Source organism: Vipera berus, assembly GCF_964194415.1.
Source record: "Vipera berus genome assembly, chromosome: 2".
Taxonomy (NCBI): domain Eukaryota; kingdom Metazoa; phylum Chordata; class Lepidosauria; order Squamata; family Viperidae; genus Vipera; species Vipera berus.
The window spans coordinates 159,647,320-159,661,518 of NC_138203.1; the positions used below are offsets into that span (position 1 = coordinate 159,647,320).

General features: G+C 40.3%; 1 protein-coding gene across 1 annotated transcript in view; it reads right to left on the reverse strand.

Annotated features, from left to right (window-relative positions):
* SDK2 (sidekick cell adhesion molecule 2) overlaps positions 1-14,199 on the reverse strand; it is a gene marked incomplete at both ends in the record, with an annotated part of 415,888 nt that overhangs the window by 57,064 nt on the left and 344,625 nt on the right. Inside the window, 6 exons of the mRNA XM_081321147.1 lie at positions 9,200-9,315; positions 9,796-9,977; positions 10,148-10,288; positions 10,837-10,984; positions 11,756-11,892; positions 13,038-13,214. Coding sequence (XP_081177273.1) covers positions 9,200-9,315; positions 9,796-9,977; positions 10,148-10,288; positions 10,837-10,984; positions 11,756-11,892; positions 13,038-13,214 — 901 coding nt within the window. The remainder of the gene's footprint in view (positions 1-9,199; positions 9,316-9,795; positions 9,978-10,147; positions 10,289-10,836; positions 10,985-11,755; positions 11,893-13,037; positions 13,215-14,199) is intronic.

Sequence of the window (14,199 nt, forward strand, 5' to 3'; positions counted from 1 at the left end):
ACCATATAAGTTGTTCTTATAAAGTGATATACTTAGTAAAGGTGATACAGGAAGGTTTGCTACAGAGGTAGGTTCTGTCAACCTTCACTGGTTTTCTTTGTCTGTCTGTCTGTCTGTCTGTCTATCTATCCATCTTTTATCTATGTATCTTCTTTGCACTGCATCCCAATTAGAAAATAAACAAATGGCAACGTCATATCACCTCAGATGAGGGCATTCAAAGATAGCCTGGCCTTTAAGAACTTTTTTTTTTAAAAAAGGGGGAAGCTAATCTGACTCTAAAGGGATGTTGATGCACAGTGTGGCACTGTGTAGCAGAAAAACAGCCTCAGCCTTCCAAAGGTCCTGGAAGTATGGATTTGCAATAGCTTCTCCCTGATAGATCTAATAGGCAAGTCAAAGGTGTTTGGAGGAGGTATCCATATGCAAAAAAAATACATTAAGGGCTTTATAGATCACAACTAGTATAGGTTATCCTTGACTTACAAACATTTGTTCAGTGACCATGCAAAGTTACAAAGGCACTGAAAAAAGTGACTTAGGACTATTTTTCACACTTATGACTGCTGCAGCATCCCCATGCAGTCATGTGATCAAAATTCGGATGCTGGGCATATTTTTGGCAGCTACAGTGTCCCGGGGTCGTGTGATCACCTTTTAAGATCTTCTGACAAGCAAAGTCAATGGGGAACCCAGATTCACTTAGCAAGCATGTAAACTAACTTAACAACTTCAGCGATTCACTTAACAATGTGGGAAGAAAGGTTGTAGAATGGAGCAAAAGTCACTTAACAACTGCCTCACTTAGCAGTGAAAATTCTGGGCTCAGTTGGGATCGTCAGTTGAGGACTACCTATACCAGGGGTCAGCAACCTCAAACAGTGAAAGAGCCACTTGGAACCGGTTCCCTCACAAAAGGAAAAACTGGGAGCCGCAAAAAATATGTGCGCATGCACGTACATGCACACATGAGCAGAACAGGGTTTGACTGAAGAGTAGAGCCAAGGCGAGATATGCACCTACCCTGCATATTTGAATTGATTGGTTGAACTTTTTTAGTCCCACTTTTTTTTTGGACTGCACATGGCAGAGGACCAGGAGCCGCAGGAGACGGCTGAAAGAGCCGCATGCGGCTCCGGAGCCGCGGGTTGCAGACCTGTGACCTATACTTTGCAAATTTGGGTTTTGTTTTTCCCCCCTCTTCTAGATTGAGTAGATATTGGATACAATGGTCAATTTATGTTTTAACTTTCAATGACCTTTTAATGTTCTAAACTTGTAATTGTTCTACTGTTATTTATGGGATTGTAATCTGCTCAGAGCTGCTTGACAGTGAGATGGGAGGCATATCAATTTAGCAAATAAAATAAAATAAAAGTAAATATTTTTTCTGGCTTATCTTCCTTGCACACTTAAATGGAATATAGACTTGCTACATGTACACAGAATCTTTGTTATGAAGAATAATTTGTGGTTTTTTTTAAAAAAAAGACAAAGAATCATACTCTTTGTCTTTAAACTGTCCCCTGCAACCAGCTTTTACAACAAATGCACAAATAAAACTGTCACTGAATCTCACTCATTTGTTGTCTATGCCCAAATTCAGGGATAAAAGAGACAAAAAATTACAGAAAAGGGGGAAATAAAGTTGGAAAGAGATGATTTATTCTTCAAATAATCCAGTTTGCTGTTTTGTCACTGCAGCTTCAGATATAAGTGCTAATGCATTAATCTAAACAGTCTTATTACATATGCTTTTAATTAACTGTCCATGCAATCGCTGTTAGTTTCCATAGGTTGATGGCATTTTTGTTGTCTTGAGCCAACAATACAGCAGATCCTAAAATCTTGGAATAACTAAAATCTTGAAGTTGCCTGCTTTGTGTGTGTAACTGCTCTGGGATATAGGCCTCATCCACACACTCTCCCTGCTCTGAGGTGAAAGGCTAATCATTTTTAGGGCATATCCTTGCCAAAAAACTACCACCTTGATACCAGACTACTGCTCAGGCTTTACAGAACCTTGAATGGCCCTGAAGAGAATATTCAGAAGCCTTTACAAAGGTAGAAGCTTTCCTTAAGCCCTAGGAAAGGAGTTAGGCTTGGTTTCTCCCAGACACACCAAGATACAAGAAGAAAAGAAGACAAGACACAAGTAGACTTGCAAGATTCTATAGCCTACCCTTATAAAGTATAAAAAGGTAAAGGTTCCCCGGCACATGCGTGCTAGTCGTTTCCGACTCTAGGGGCCGGTGCTCATCTCTGTTTCAAAGCCGAAGAGCCAGCGCTTGTCCGAGGACGTCTCCGTGGTCATGTGGCCGGCATGACTAGACGCCAAAGGCTCACAGAACGCTCTTACCTTCCCACCGTAGTGGTCCCTATTTTTCTACTTGCATTTTTACGTGCTTTCGAACTGCTAGGTTGGCAGAAGCTGGGACGAGTAACAGGCGCTCACTCTGTTACGCGGCACTCGGGATTCGACCCACCAAACTGCTGACCTTCTGATCGACAAGCTCAGTGTCCTAACCCACTGAGCCACCGTGTCCCTATAAAGTATACTTTATAAAGTATACTTGTCTTCTTTATAAAGTATACTTTCATATATTTTATATATAAAATATAAAATACTTATATTTTATATATTTTTACATTTTATAGCCTATCCCTATAAAATACACTTCTAGTCTTCTTGTGGTATTGATTTCCTGATTTGGGCTGCCTCATAGAGCTGACAGAATCAAACTGATCAGGCAAGAAATTCAATGCAATCTTGTCTGTGAATATCTAATTCATATGGTGGAAGAGTCTAATGGCGCCATTAGGGCTCCAGTTCTCCAATTGCAGACTCTCCTCTTCACATCTGACTGCTGAGCTCTATGTTTGCATGGTCATTTCTGCTTCAGCACCAGGGAGACTAGAGCATTTCTGGCAATCCCAAAAAATATATTTCCTTCTATTTTTTTTTTAGCCCAAGTGGGAACTGCAACATTCTAGAACTGTGTGGTTTAACATGTGTGAACTTCAACTCCTCAAATTGCTGGCTGGGGAATTCTGGCAGTTGAAGTCTACTCATCTGAAAGCCACCAAGGCTGAAACACTATTCTAAAAGTTATTACATCAGGTGGCTATTTTTATGCAGGTGATTCCTACCTACCTTGCACTCCACTTCAACCTAGCTACCTCTTCCCCCTGCTAAACACTGAACGTTCAGCTTCTCTGGTTTGCTTCCTATGATGCACCTTCCTTTACCTCCATGCTGTACCCCTATAGCAGCAGCAGAAACTGATGCCTCTGTTCTCGGGTACATGTGTAAGTGTGAGAGTGCAAGTGCATGCATTAGTCCAGAGAAGAATAATGCATCACCTTCCCAGAAAGTCCTTATTACTGTTTTGTAAAACAATAATAAGAAAAAAGAGAAGTGTGTTCTGTTTTTAAGTGTGAAAAAGGAGTATTTTTTTAAGGAGTAACATAATGAATTGGACACAAGTAAGACAGACAAAACAATGGAGAAAATGGAAGAGATGTAAAACCAAGGAGCTGAAACATATAAATATTAGGAACTACTGAGGCTAATTTTTCTCCTCTCAGACTCTTAACCTTTCTCCCCTATTAAACTCTACTCAAGCGTGGCTCTTTGCCCACAGATCTCCTGTGCTGTGCCTGCTATTACCTCAACAGCAATAACACACAAGCACACATACGCATGGACAGAGTATTCATATGAGAGCGACAATTTATTAACTTTGTTTTGGAAATATAATAAGAGGAACACTGTGGGAGCAGCAGGAGCATTCAGATATCAAGGATGGTACAGTTTTGAAGGATGAAGAAAGGTCCATGGTGCAGCAGAATTACAGTGGAAAAAGCATGTGACAATTCAGCCCTAAGACAGCAAATTCAGTTTATGGGAAATGTACAGTAATCAAATATTTCCATAACTATCTTAGATATGTTTACACCGTCAGATCCTGTAGAAGTCATAAAGAATGGCTTTAAAGTACAAGAGGAAGAATAGAATAGAATAGAATAGAATAGAATAGAATAGAATAGAATAGAATAGAATAGAATAGGACCTTGGAGGTCTTCTAGTCCAGCCCCCTGCTCAAGTAGGAGAACCTATACCATCTCAGACAACTAACTGTCTAGCCTCTTCTTAAAAATCTCCAGTGATGGAGCGCCCACGATTTCTGGAGGCAAACTCCTCCACTTGTTAATTGTCTTAACTGTCAGGAAGTTTCTCCTTAATTCCAGGTTGCTTCTCTCTTTGATCAGTTTCCAACCATTGTTTCTTGTGCTGCCTTCTGGTGCTTTGGAGAATAATATGACCCCCTCTGCCTTGTGGCAGCCCCTCAGATACTGGAACACGGCTATCATGTCTTGCCTATTTCTTCTTTTCTTTAGACTAGCCAAACCTAAGTCCTGCAACTGTTCTTCATATGTTTTAGTCTCCAGACCTTTGATCAGCTTAGTTGCTCTTCTTTGAATTTTTTCCAAACTCTCACTATCTTTTTTGTAATATGCTGACCAAAATTGGCTGTAGTATTCCAGGTGTAGTCTTCCTAGGATTTAATAAAGCGGTACTAATACTTCATGTGATCTTGATTCTGTGCCTCTGTTTATACAACCCAGAATTACCACTCTGGCAGTTTCAGATAAGTGGACTTGAACCCGAGCCAAGAAATTAATTTGAGTATATGTCTCAGACAAGAGGTAAAGGTAAAGGGAAGAAGGAGAAGTCACATCCAGAGTTGCAAGATTCTTTTATTGGAGTTGTTGCAATAAAAATAGTCCTGACCTAAATGGTATTACTGTACTTTCTTAATCTGATTTACCTCATAGAGCTGAAAGATCCTCAATAAAGCTTCCACATTTCCTCATGCTTCTTATTAAGATTTTGTGAGCAGATGGTTAAAACACTACAGTCAACTTTCTCTTCTGACCTTCAAAAGTATACTAGACTGGCTGAATGGTCTCAAAATTCTCAGATAGGATTCTTTCTCTTGCCTATTAGAGATGACCCATTTTGTAGACTGGCCTGAAGAGCAGCTACCAGGGGTGTCAAACTGCCAGCCCGTGGGCCGGATGCGTATCTGGAAGCCGCGCCCACCCCACTGCTGGCAATGGCAAAACCATCCTGATACGTTGCGTGACGTCACGTGACATCACAATTTGACATGTCTGAGCTAGACAAACAGCGCTACTGTGAAAAACTGACAGGCAATGCACCATGATGCATGTTGCATTGGTTGATTGTTGCATGGATGATTGACATCATTAGTGAAACACCATATGGTATTTTTCTTTGCCTTTCCTCTGCCAACATGAGATCTAACTAATATAGTTTCTGTTAGGAAATGTCTTCCTGGGATCGTGACTGAAAGGTTAAAGAATACTGAAGTATATGTATAGAGGAAAAATACCTACATGTATTGCTCAGAAATTGATCTGGTCATTTTCACAGCCCTCAAACCCCTTAAGATCATGCCACCAACATAAGGCAACTAATCCTAGCTTTTAGTTGCTAAATTTTTATTTAGTAGCAGCAGCAGCAAAGAAAACATTTCTGTAGCTCTGTAGTATGCTTATCCACAACACTTTTATGGAATGGAAATCTCTCCCAGACTTTCCCAAATGATCATAACAGATCACCAAGAATGACAACTGAATATTGCAGCCCAATCCCTTCATTAATATCACTAGATCTTGGCCATTCCCCTGTAGCTCTCAGAGGCTGAGAAATACTAAACAAAACTTAGAGAAAAATGTGATCCCTTGATCGTAATTGGTTATTATCTGGGATCTCATTCTGTTCTAGTTAGAAGTTAATATTCATCTCTGGAGCACTCTGGAGTACAAGTGTTTAAATCCTTGGATAACAGTCAGATGGATATAAAGTTCTCGAAGTAAAATCCCAGTTTACCATCTCACTCTTAACATTACTGATATAAGCTTTCTAAGCTAGGTGGGATGTGACTGCTGACCTATATGTCCATCTGTTAAACTTTGCTAGGATCTAGATTTACATAATTTAATGATTCTGGCCTCAATCCCTACTGCACTATTAGTCAAAATGTTGCTTGAGATCCCCATGGGATTTTAACAATCCTCTTCTATGTCTTTCTGTTTCTGTGATCTTTTTTTTTTAAACTTCCTCTAGTCTAAGTCTCTTCAAAGTCATGTGGGAAGAAATTCATTGGGATTAAAGACTGCCGATTCTTGCTCTGTAGCAAGAAATGTGCTGAACGGACAGAGAATTGGGCAATAAGCTGAATGCTTGTGGGATTTTTTCTCTCTCTCTTAGACATCTCCAAGACACTGAAATTGTAAAGCGCCTTATATATGGATGTCTTTTTTTTTTAACCAGATGAAATTGTCAAGAGTTCTGCCACCTTCCCCTTCTAGCTAAATAACAGGAAAAGTAGTACCTATTGTACTGTTTGCTTTTTAATCAGCTCAGAAGGGGTAAAGAGGAAAAGGTATTCCCTAATCAAAGGCCATGGAAAAATGTGGTCCAGAGAGAATATCAGGTCTCCATCAGGGCCAAAGAGAGAGAAAAAAAGGGCTGAAATCCAGAAAGGGAAAAATAAACCCTGAATTAACAGTACCATCCAGGGATTAAGCAGCTATAGTGTATTTATTCAGAATGGAATATTAGTAGAAGCTGGACAGTAATTATATCAAACCACGAGCTTTAAATTTAGTTTTTTTAAATGCAGACTGACTACTGTACAATTTCCTTCAAAACAATGGGTACTATGACAACCCTCGGAGAAGGATAATGGCTGAAGAATCTGAATCCCTGCTGATATAAATTTGGCAGGGTGAAAGAGGGATTTGTATGACTCTTTAGTTCCTTATTGTGGGAGAAAAATGTTATATAAACTCTGAGGAAGGGGAAAAAAATGCAAGTCTATGAGGTGTGTTCAAGACCTAGAGAACTTGGGAAAATGCTGGATTCACACAAGCTTACCTACACTTATTCTCTTCCTCCAACTTCCTACACCTTTCTTAGGAAGGAGCTTCATTGATATGCACTGACATTGAAAGCTCACGGGAGTTGAGTGGGGAATGGAGCATAACTTCCCCTCTTAACATTGGAACTCTGCAACTCTTCTGTGGGATGTCTGAAAAGCTGCTGGGTCCACATTCCAGGAGTAACTGAATTTCAGATTATTGCTTATTGGAGTTCATCAATCCTTATTTTATTGTTTGGAAGAGCAACACAAATGACAAAAGAAACCAGAGTGTTCTCTTCTTGGATATGCAGCTTGGAAGAAAATAATTTTTCTTAAAAGAAAAACAGTTAGTTTGTCCATAAAATAGGCATAAAAGAAGATACCTTTCAAATGAATGAAGGACTACGAAACATAGGACAACACAGGCAGCTTTGATGGCTGTTTACAACTTCTACAGCCAGAAACAGCTTTTTTAAAAAGCTGGAGAATGGTTGGGAAGACAGGCTCAGAAAGATAATTTTTATTGAAAGTTGCTTAAATAACAATTATGAAAAAATTAGTTTAGTTTTAATGTGTGTTTTTATCCTTCCAAAATAAGTCCGATTAACTGATGCTGCAACAATGCATAATCAACTACTTTGTGATGGCATTACATGCAAGAATGTTTGGGTGCTTAATTGGCAGAGTGCAAGATAGCCTATAGCAAGTTAATTAGATACTAATTAGGCCTCCAAAATACTAATCAAAAATACTAAGTGGCATTTAATAAGTATGTTAAGTATCCTTCTTAAGGTTGGTTATCTCATTTGGCAGCAATTAAATTTTCAAACTCCTCTGAAGTAGATTAAGAAGCAAGTTTTAATTATTTAAATTCAATTTAATTAATGCAAATCTGAATTAATTACAATTCAGAATTAAGCACACAAGTCAAGTCTTCCATACAAGTATTATCTTTTTGTAAATATATTTTAACAGATAAGCTTGAAGCCATGAAAACAGATTTTTAATTAAAGGAGAACTAAGAAAGGTCTTATTTTAAAGGAGCTGATTATCAAATAACTGTAAACTAAGAGGATTCTCCAGATTTGTATGCACTGAGAGTTTAAGTATCATTAATTGTATTCTGTCTACTGGCTATTCTCTCTATTACCTTAGACAAGAAGTTTCCTCAAAAAAAAAGCAGTGTCAAAAAACTTTCATTTTGAAATCCAAGTTGCCATTTCATTTTGGAGCACATGGGTGCACTAGCTCCCTATAATATATACAGTAAAGTAGCAGCCTTGAAAATGGTTAGTACTTACAAGAGATCCCCATTTAACACTGCTAAGGAGGAATCACATAATTAAAATGATCTTTTATAGTTACTGGTAGCTCTGGGATGATAGGGAAAAAAACAACCAGAAGCAAAGATGTATTTTGCTAGCCTTACTTAAGTCTTAAAATAAATCATAAAATGAGACTACTTAGTGGTCGCTTGGTGGGTGGGGGAAAGTCGGATCTGCTTATTGTTAATAATTCACCTATGACTGTTCAAGGAGGAGGAGGGTCAGATTTTGTACCATTTGTAAATTACACTGATTAAGTAGGATAGAAAGATCCCATTAGATGAAATTTACAGATAAGACAAAGATCACTGGTTGACCCAGGGACAACTCTGTGCCATGATTAAGGCTGCTAAAACTGTTAATGAAAAGAAACCAGAAAGCTATGTAACTCTATTGACTCCCATCAAGAAGTACAAGCAGAAAACAGCAGGAATGCCCAGCCCTTCTTGATGGAAGACAATAGGTTATATAGCTTTCAGGTAATGAAAGAATGATGACTATGGATCCTCTTAGCACTTGGGGGAAAGAGGCAGAATGGCAGCTCTGATGCAGACGTCTGAACTATCTTATCTTAATTCTATTTCACTTAGACTTCCTGGAACAAAAATAACTATCCAGTCAATTCATCTCAAAACTATAGTTCATGCCTCCGTTAACTGCCACACAAATGCTCATTCTGAAATTTTCAACATCTGTCCAATCTCATAAGGAACCAGGAGCATTTTGGGGTTACAACCAGCCTTCCCCAAGCTCGCACTCCAGATGTGTTGGGATTGCAATTCCCAGAATTTCTACCCAGAGTCCCAGTGCATGTGGTGGACGTCCAGAGAGAAAGTAAGACTTATCACAGCTGTTGACTATGGCTCTAAATGCCTTAGAAGTAAATGGCTTTCTATCCCTTCTTGAACTGCCTCTTACCTTGTAGCCCTGGTTGATGCCGTTAACAAACTGGGGGCTAGGAGGGTTCCAGGTGAAACGAATGGTAGTAGAATTGGTGGCCTCAGCATGTACATTACCCGGAGACACAGTGGGAACTTTGAAGAAATTGAAGAAAAATTGAATGAAAGCATCTCAGCATTATCTATAAGGTGCACCCCAACCTCCCATTTATGTTCATCAGTTTTACGCTCGGAATCAAGGCTATAAGAGCAAAATGTGACTGAGATTTAAAGGGAGTTGTCTAGTGCCTAGGGCAGGGGTAGGCAACCTCGGCTCTTTTATGACTCATGGACTTCAACTCCCAGAATTCCTGAGCTGACTCAGGAATTCTGGGAGTTGAAGTCCATAAGTCATAAAAGAGCTGAGGTTGCCCACCCCTGGCCTAGGGTATACTGAATCTTCAGCATGGTACGTTCCTGCCTTTTTAAGCCTACTACAACTGTTTTTCAATGTTTCATGGCTTTGGGAGCTACAACGGAAGAAAATGGAACTGGTATGAATGGGCAAGAACTGATCATTTCGCCAACAAAAGTAGGGCTTCCTCTTTCCTCGTATGACTTTGTATCATAACATACCACCCTGGAGAGTCCATTCTGTGACTCTGGCACTGTAGACACCCAATCCAGCACTGTTGTAGGCAGCCACTTCAATTTCATAGTTAGTCCAAATGATTAGGTCCTCAAGCAGTAGATTGTTGACGTCAGCATTTGTAATGTTCCTGAACTGGTAGCCAACTGGCAGACCAGCCAGGCAAAATCTGGAAAAAGGACAACGGGATCATAGCTGAATCAATAAGATCATCAGTAGGAACAATTAAGCCCAGTAGGCTGCCACTGCATCTCTAATTTTGCAGTAAAGGATTAGAAAGGCTTCTAAGGATTTATGTCCCCTGATAACCTAGCCATCCATATGTTAATATCTACCTACCTAATGATGTATCCCTTGAGAATGCCATTCTGGTGGTTTTCAGGTGGTGGCTGCCATTGGATCATGATAGATTGGTTTGTGCGACCACTGGCAATGACATTTTGTGGGGGTGCTGTGGGGGGTTCTTCTGGAAGGGACAATCTATGGAAGGAGACAAAATGTAGGAGACATGTTTCAAAGCTGGCTCAGAGTTTGGTTTAACACACACACCTTAATACTTAACATTTAGTCCTTATGAAGCCAAGCCAATCTCAGCCATATCAAAATACTGTCCTGTGCATGCATGCTGTACTAAATGGTGCAGTCATTTGCTTACATAAACACTCTTTAACTCCATCTTGATGTAAAGGGAGAAGTTATCTGGTTTTGCTAAGCTCTGTGTCTGTATCATACAACATTGGAACATACTTTTGATAATAATCCAAGTCTTGCTGTCTTGCCATGTCATGTGACCATGCTCCCCTTTAAACATTAGTTAATGATAGGTTTCCCTGGTGCAATCACAAGTATACATAAGTGTGAGCTAGGGCAATGCTCACCCACACATATTATATTTGGCTTCTTCTCTTACAAAATGGAAGTTAGTAGAGGTACATGAAAACATTTACATTTTTAAAAATCATATCAGCCCTTCTACTTTTGCCAGTGATTACATCTGCAGCTGCCCATGTCAGATATGGGCATCTCACCTCTCAGTGTCCTTGCTGAACTGGCCTTTGCCCACATCGTTAACAGCACAAAGACGGAACTGGTATGAGCGGGCAGGAACTAATCCTCTCACCAGCACTGAATTTACTTCAGGATCCACACTGGCCATAAGAACTGTCCAGGGAGCATCTGGAGAGGGAAAAAGAAAAAGAGAGAAAGAGGGAGGGAGGGAGGGAGGGAGGGGGAGAGAGAGAGAGGGAGGGAGGGAGGAAGAGAGAGAGAGAGAGAGAGAGAGAGAGAGAGAGAGAGAGAGAGAGAGAGAGAGAAGGTATAATCATATGGAAAGTTATTTAGGAAGAATTATGGTAATACAATGCATGCTGCCCATCTTTAAAAGAAAAATGGTTCTTATATAGTCCATCTGCAGATTCTTTTAGGTAGTGTTCCCATGGACCAAATTTTGTCCAGAATAATCCAGTACTTGCAGAGAAAATTCCAAGCCTGGTTCAATCTTACACAGTATCCCATTCTTTAAAAGCCAGGATCCAGTTCTGCTCCTGGCTGCATTCTAAAGATCACTGCTATGGGAAGAAGTTATGACAATTTGATCAGACAAGAAATAACCACCTCAGGGTTTTGCCAAGGGTAAAGGAAATCAGCCTGTTCAATACAGAGTAGTCCTGTAACAAGCAATGAGCATAAGAAGTTATTTTTTAAACTATGATGGATTCTTGAGACATATAACACTTAAAAGAACAAGCCACAAATTGCAACCAAAAGCTTTTACTATATGCAAGAGGTCCTCCAGAAAATTAGGACTCCCAAACACCCATTTTGTCACAGTTCCACCCAGGATTTTTTCCCCCATCACTTTTGAGAAGGGGTCCTCCAGTTCTGTCTGCCACAAGAACATGGGCAAGTTGTACCTGGCAAATGTTTGGTAGGAAGATGGTGCCTTACTATTTTCGGAGACCTCAAGGATGTAACGTAGCAATGGGCTGTTTCCGTCAAAGGGCTTGGTCCATGTCAGATTGATGGCCCGTTTCTCTACAGTACTTAGCCTGGCAACGGGGTTTTCTGGTGCATGTGGGAGCTGCCTGATGAAGATAATGATAGAAGAACATATTTTAGAAGCTGCCGTAAGAAAGAGCCATGAAAGTAGAGGGCATTCATTAGGAAGAAAAGGCTATGTAGAAAGAGGCTTCCAAGCCACCATGCATTACAAGGTTAGACTGGCTATCGCTGTTGGTGTTTATAATGGAGCAAATTAATAACAGTGTTAATTCAGTGGGTCAGAGATTTGTGGAGAAATAGCAGGGAGCACAAAGTCTCCCAAGGGATATTTAGAGCCCTTGATTTTACCAGTCAACAGTGTTGTGTCATTTCTGTGGAGCAATTATCAAGATTTTAAAATAGGAATGCCTTATGCTTATTCAATGAATAAAACGTTATTGATATTCAGGTTTGCAGTGTGAAAGTTGCTTCAATGCAGTGTGCTGTAAATGCTGCAGACATGCTTATGAATAATACAGAGTATGATTAGACTATAAATAATGTAGATTATGATTTGGCAAGGAACACACATGTGGCCGTGCTGCATACTACTATGTGTGCAAATGTCGACAGCAATCGTACCACATTATAATTACTTCTAGGCTGCTGAACTAACATTGTGGAAGACCTCTGGCTGCATATCATTTCATGGTGAGAGAAATCAGAGTCTAACTAGGAGCTGCAGAACAGCTCATAAGGAAGTAAACATTATGGTGATTTCAAGAGGCCAAAAGAGCACGCCACTTGACTTATAGCTATGGTATTCTTGCAAGATATAAAGGAAAATATGAATGCATAGCACTGGAATGCTTTTGATCATCTCTTCCGGCAGCCTCACCCATACTTTAGCCAATTTCTGGTTCATCTGTGCATCAGAATGTGTTGGTTCCTCATTTCTAGAACAGGAATGCACCACCTTCATTATCTGATAGCTGGACTTGGCTTCTGAGTAGTATGCCTAGCCCACATTCCAAAAACAGTATGATTTCATTTACGTTTACATATAGTTAAAATACATTTTAATTTGATCCCTCCCAATGTTATATAGAATAGTTCTCTCCCTCAATTATGCTATAATTAGGCTACTTTTGCGTGGTCTCTCCAGTAGCTACATCAAAGATTTTTGGGGGAACACGTCCAGCCCTGGAATTTCAGATTCTATAACTGTGCTGAAGAAGGGTAGCCTTACCGGACTCGCAAGTGGGCACTGTGAGAGTCATTGCCTCCAGCAGATATCACATGACATGTATAGGTGCCAATGTCCCCTGACCAGGTCTGGGCAATGTGCAAAGTGCCTGTGCTATCCAGACGCATGCGTGGCATGTTCTCTGTGTTCACAATTATGCCATCTTTCTCCCACATGTACCTATGGAAAAAGAAACCGGGCATGGTGATAAAGCTTCCTCCCCCGTCAACTATTCCTAGTCTGTCCAGATTGCTATTGGAATCCTTGATTGATTGATTCCTGATATCCTAAGCCAGGTTGCAAAGAACTAGAAGCAGATCATCCTCTCAAATCTGATTGCAGTGATCTAATGATCTAATCCTCTAATCTTAGTTCTTGTCTAAACTATTTTCTAGAGTACTCCAGCTTCTTCTGCAGGTGATGGACTGCTCATCAAGTTCTAGTATGTACACTAGTACTAGTGTACTAGTATGTGACACAATTCCCCTCATGGATATTTATGCATGTTAAAGGGAAAGGTTCCCCCACACATGCGTGCTAGTCGTTTCCGACTCTAGGGGCCAGTGCTCATATCCGTTTCAAAGCCGAAGAGCCAGCGCTTGTCCGAGGACGTCTCCGTGGTCATGTGGCTGGCATGACTAGACGCCAAAGGCGCACGGAACGCTTTTACCTTCACACCGTAGTGGTCCCTATTTTTCTACTTGCATTTTTTACGTGCTTTCGAACTGCTAGGTTGGCAGAAGCTGGGACGAGTAACAGGCACTCACTGTTACGTGGCGCTCGGGATTCGACCCGCCAAACTGCTGACCTTCTGATCGACAAGCTCAGCGTCCTAACCCACTGAGCCACCATGTCCCTTTTATGCATGTTAGTTATCTCTTAATATGTATTCCTACAATGTAACATACTGTTGACAAATGGGTTTATATATTTGTTTAACCCCAGTTTGGAGAATAAATGACAACTGGTTATGTTCACACTTTGCTCTAAGCTATAACCATATGAACTGGGTTAACCATGTTAAGCTAAAACAAAACCATATTTTGACTTAATATGAAGTGTGAACTTAGGCAGACTTAGCAGCCTGGCTAACACCCTCTAGAGCAGACATGTCAAACGTGTGATGTCGCGCAATGTATCAGAGCTTTTTCCCCATTGCCAGCAA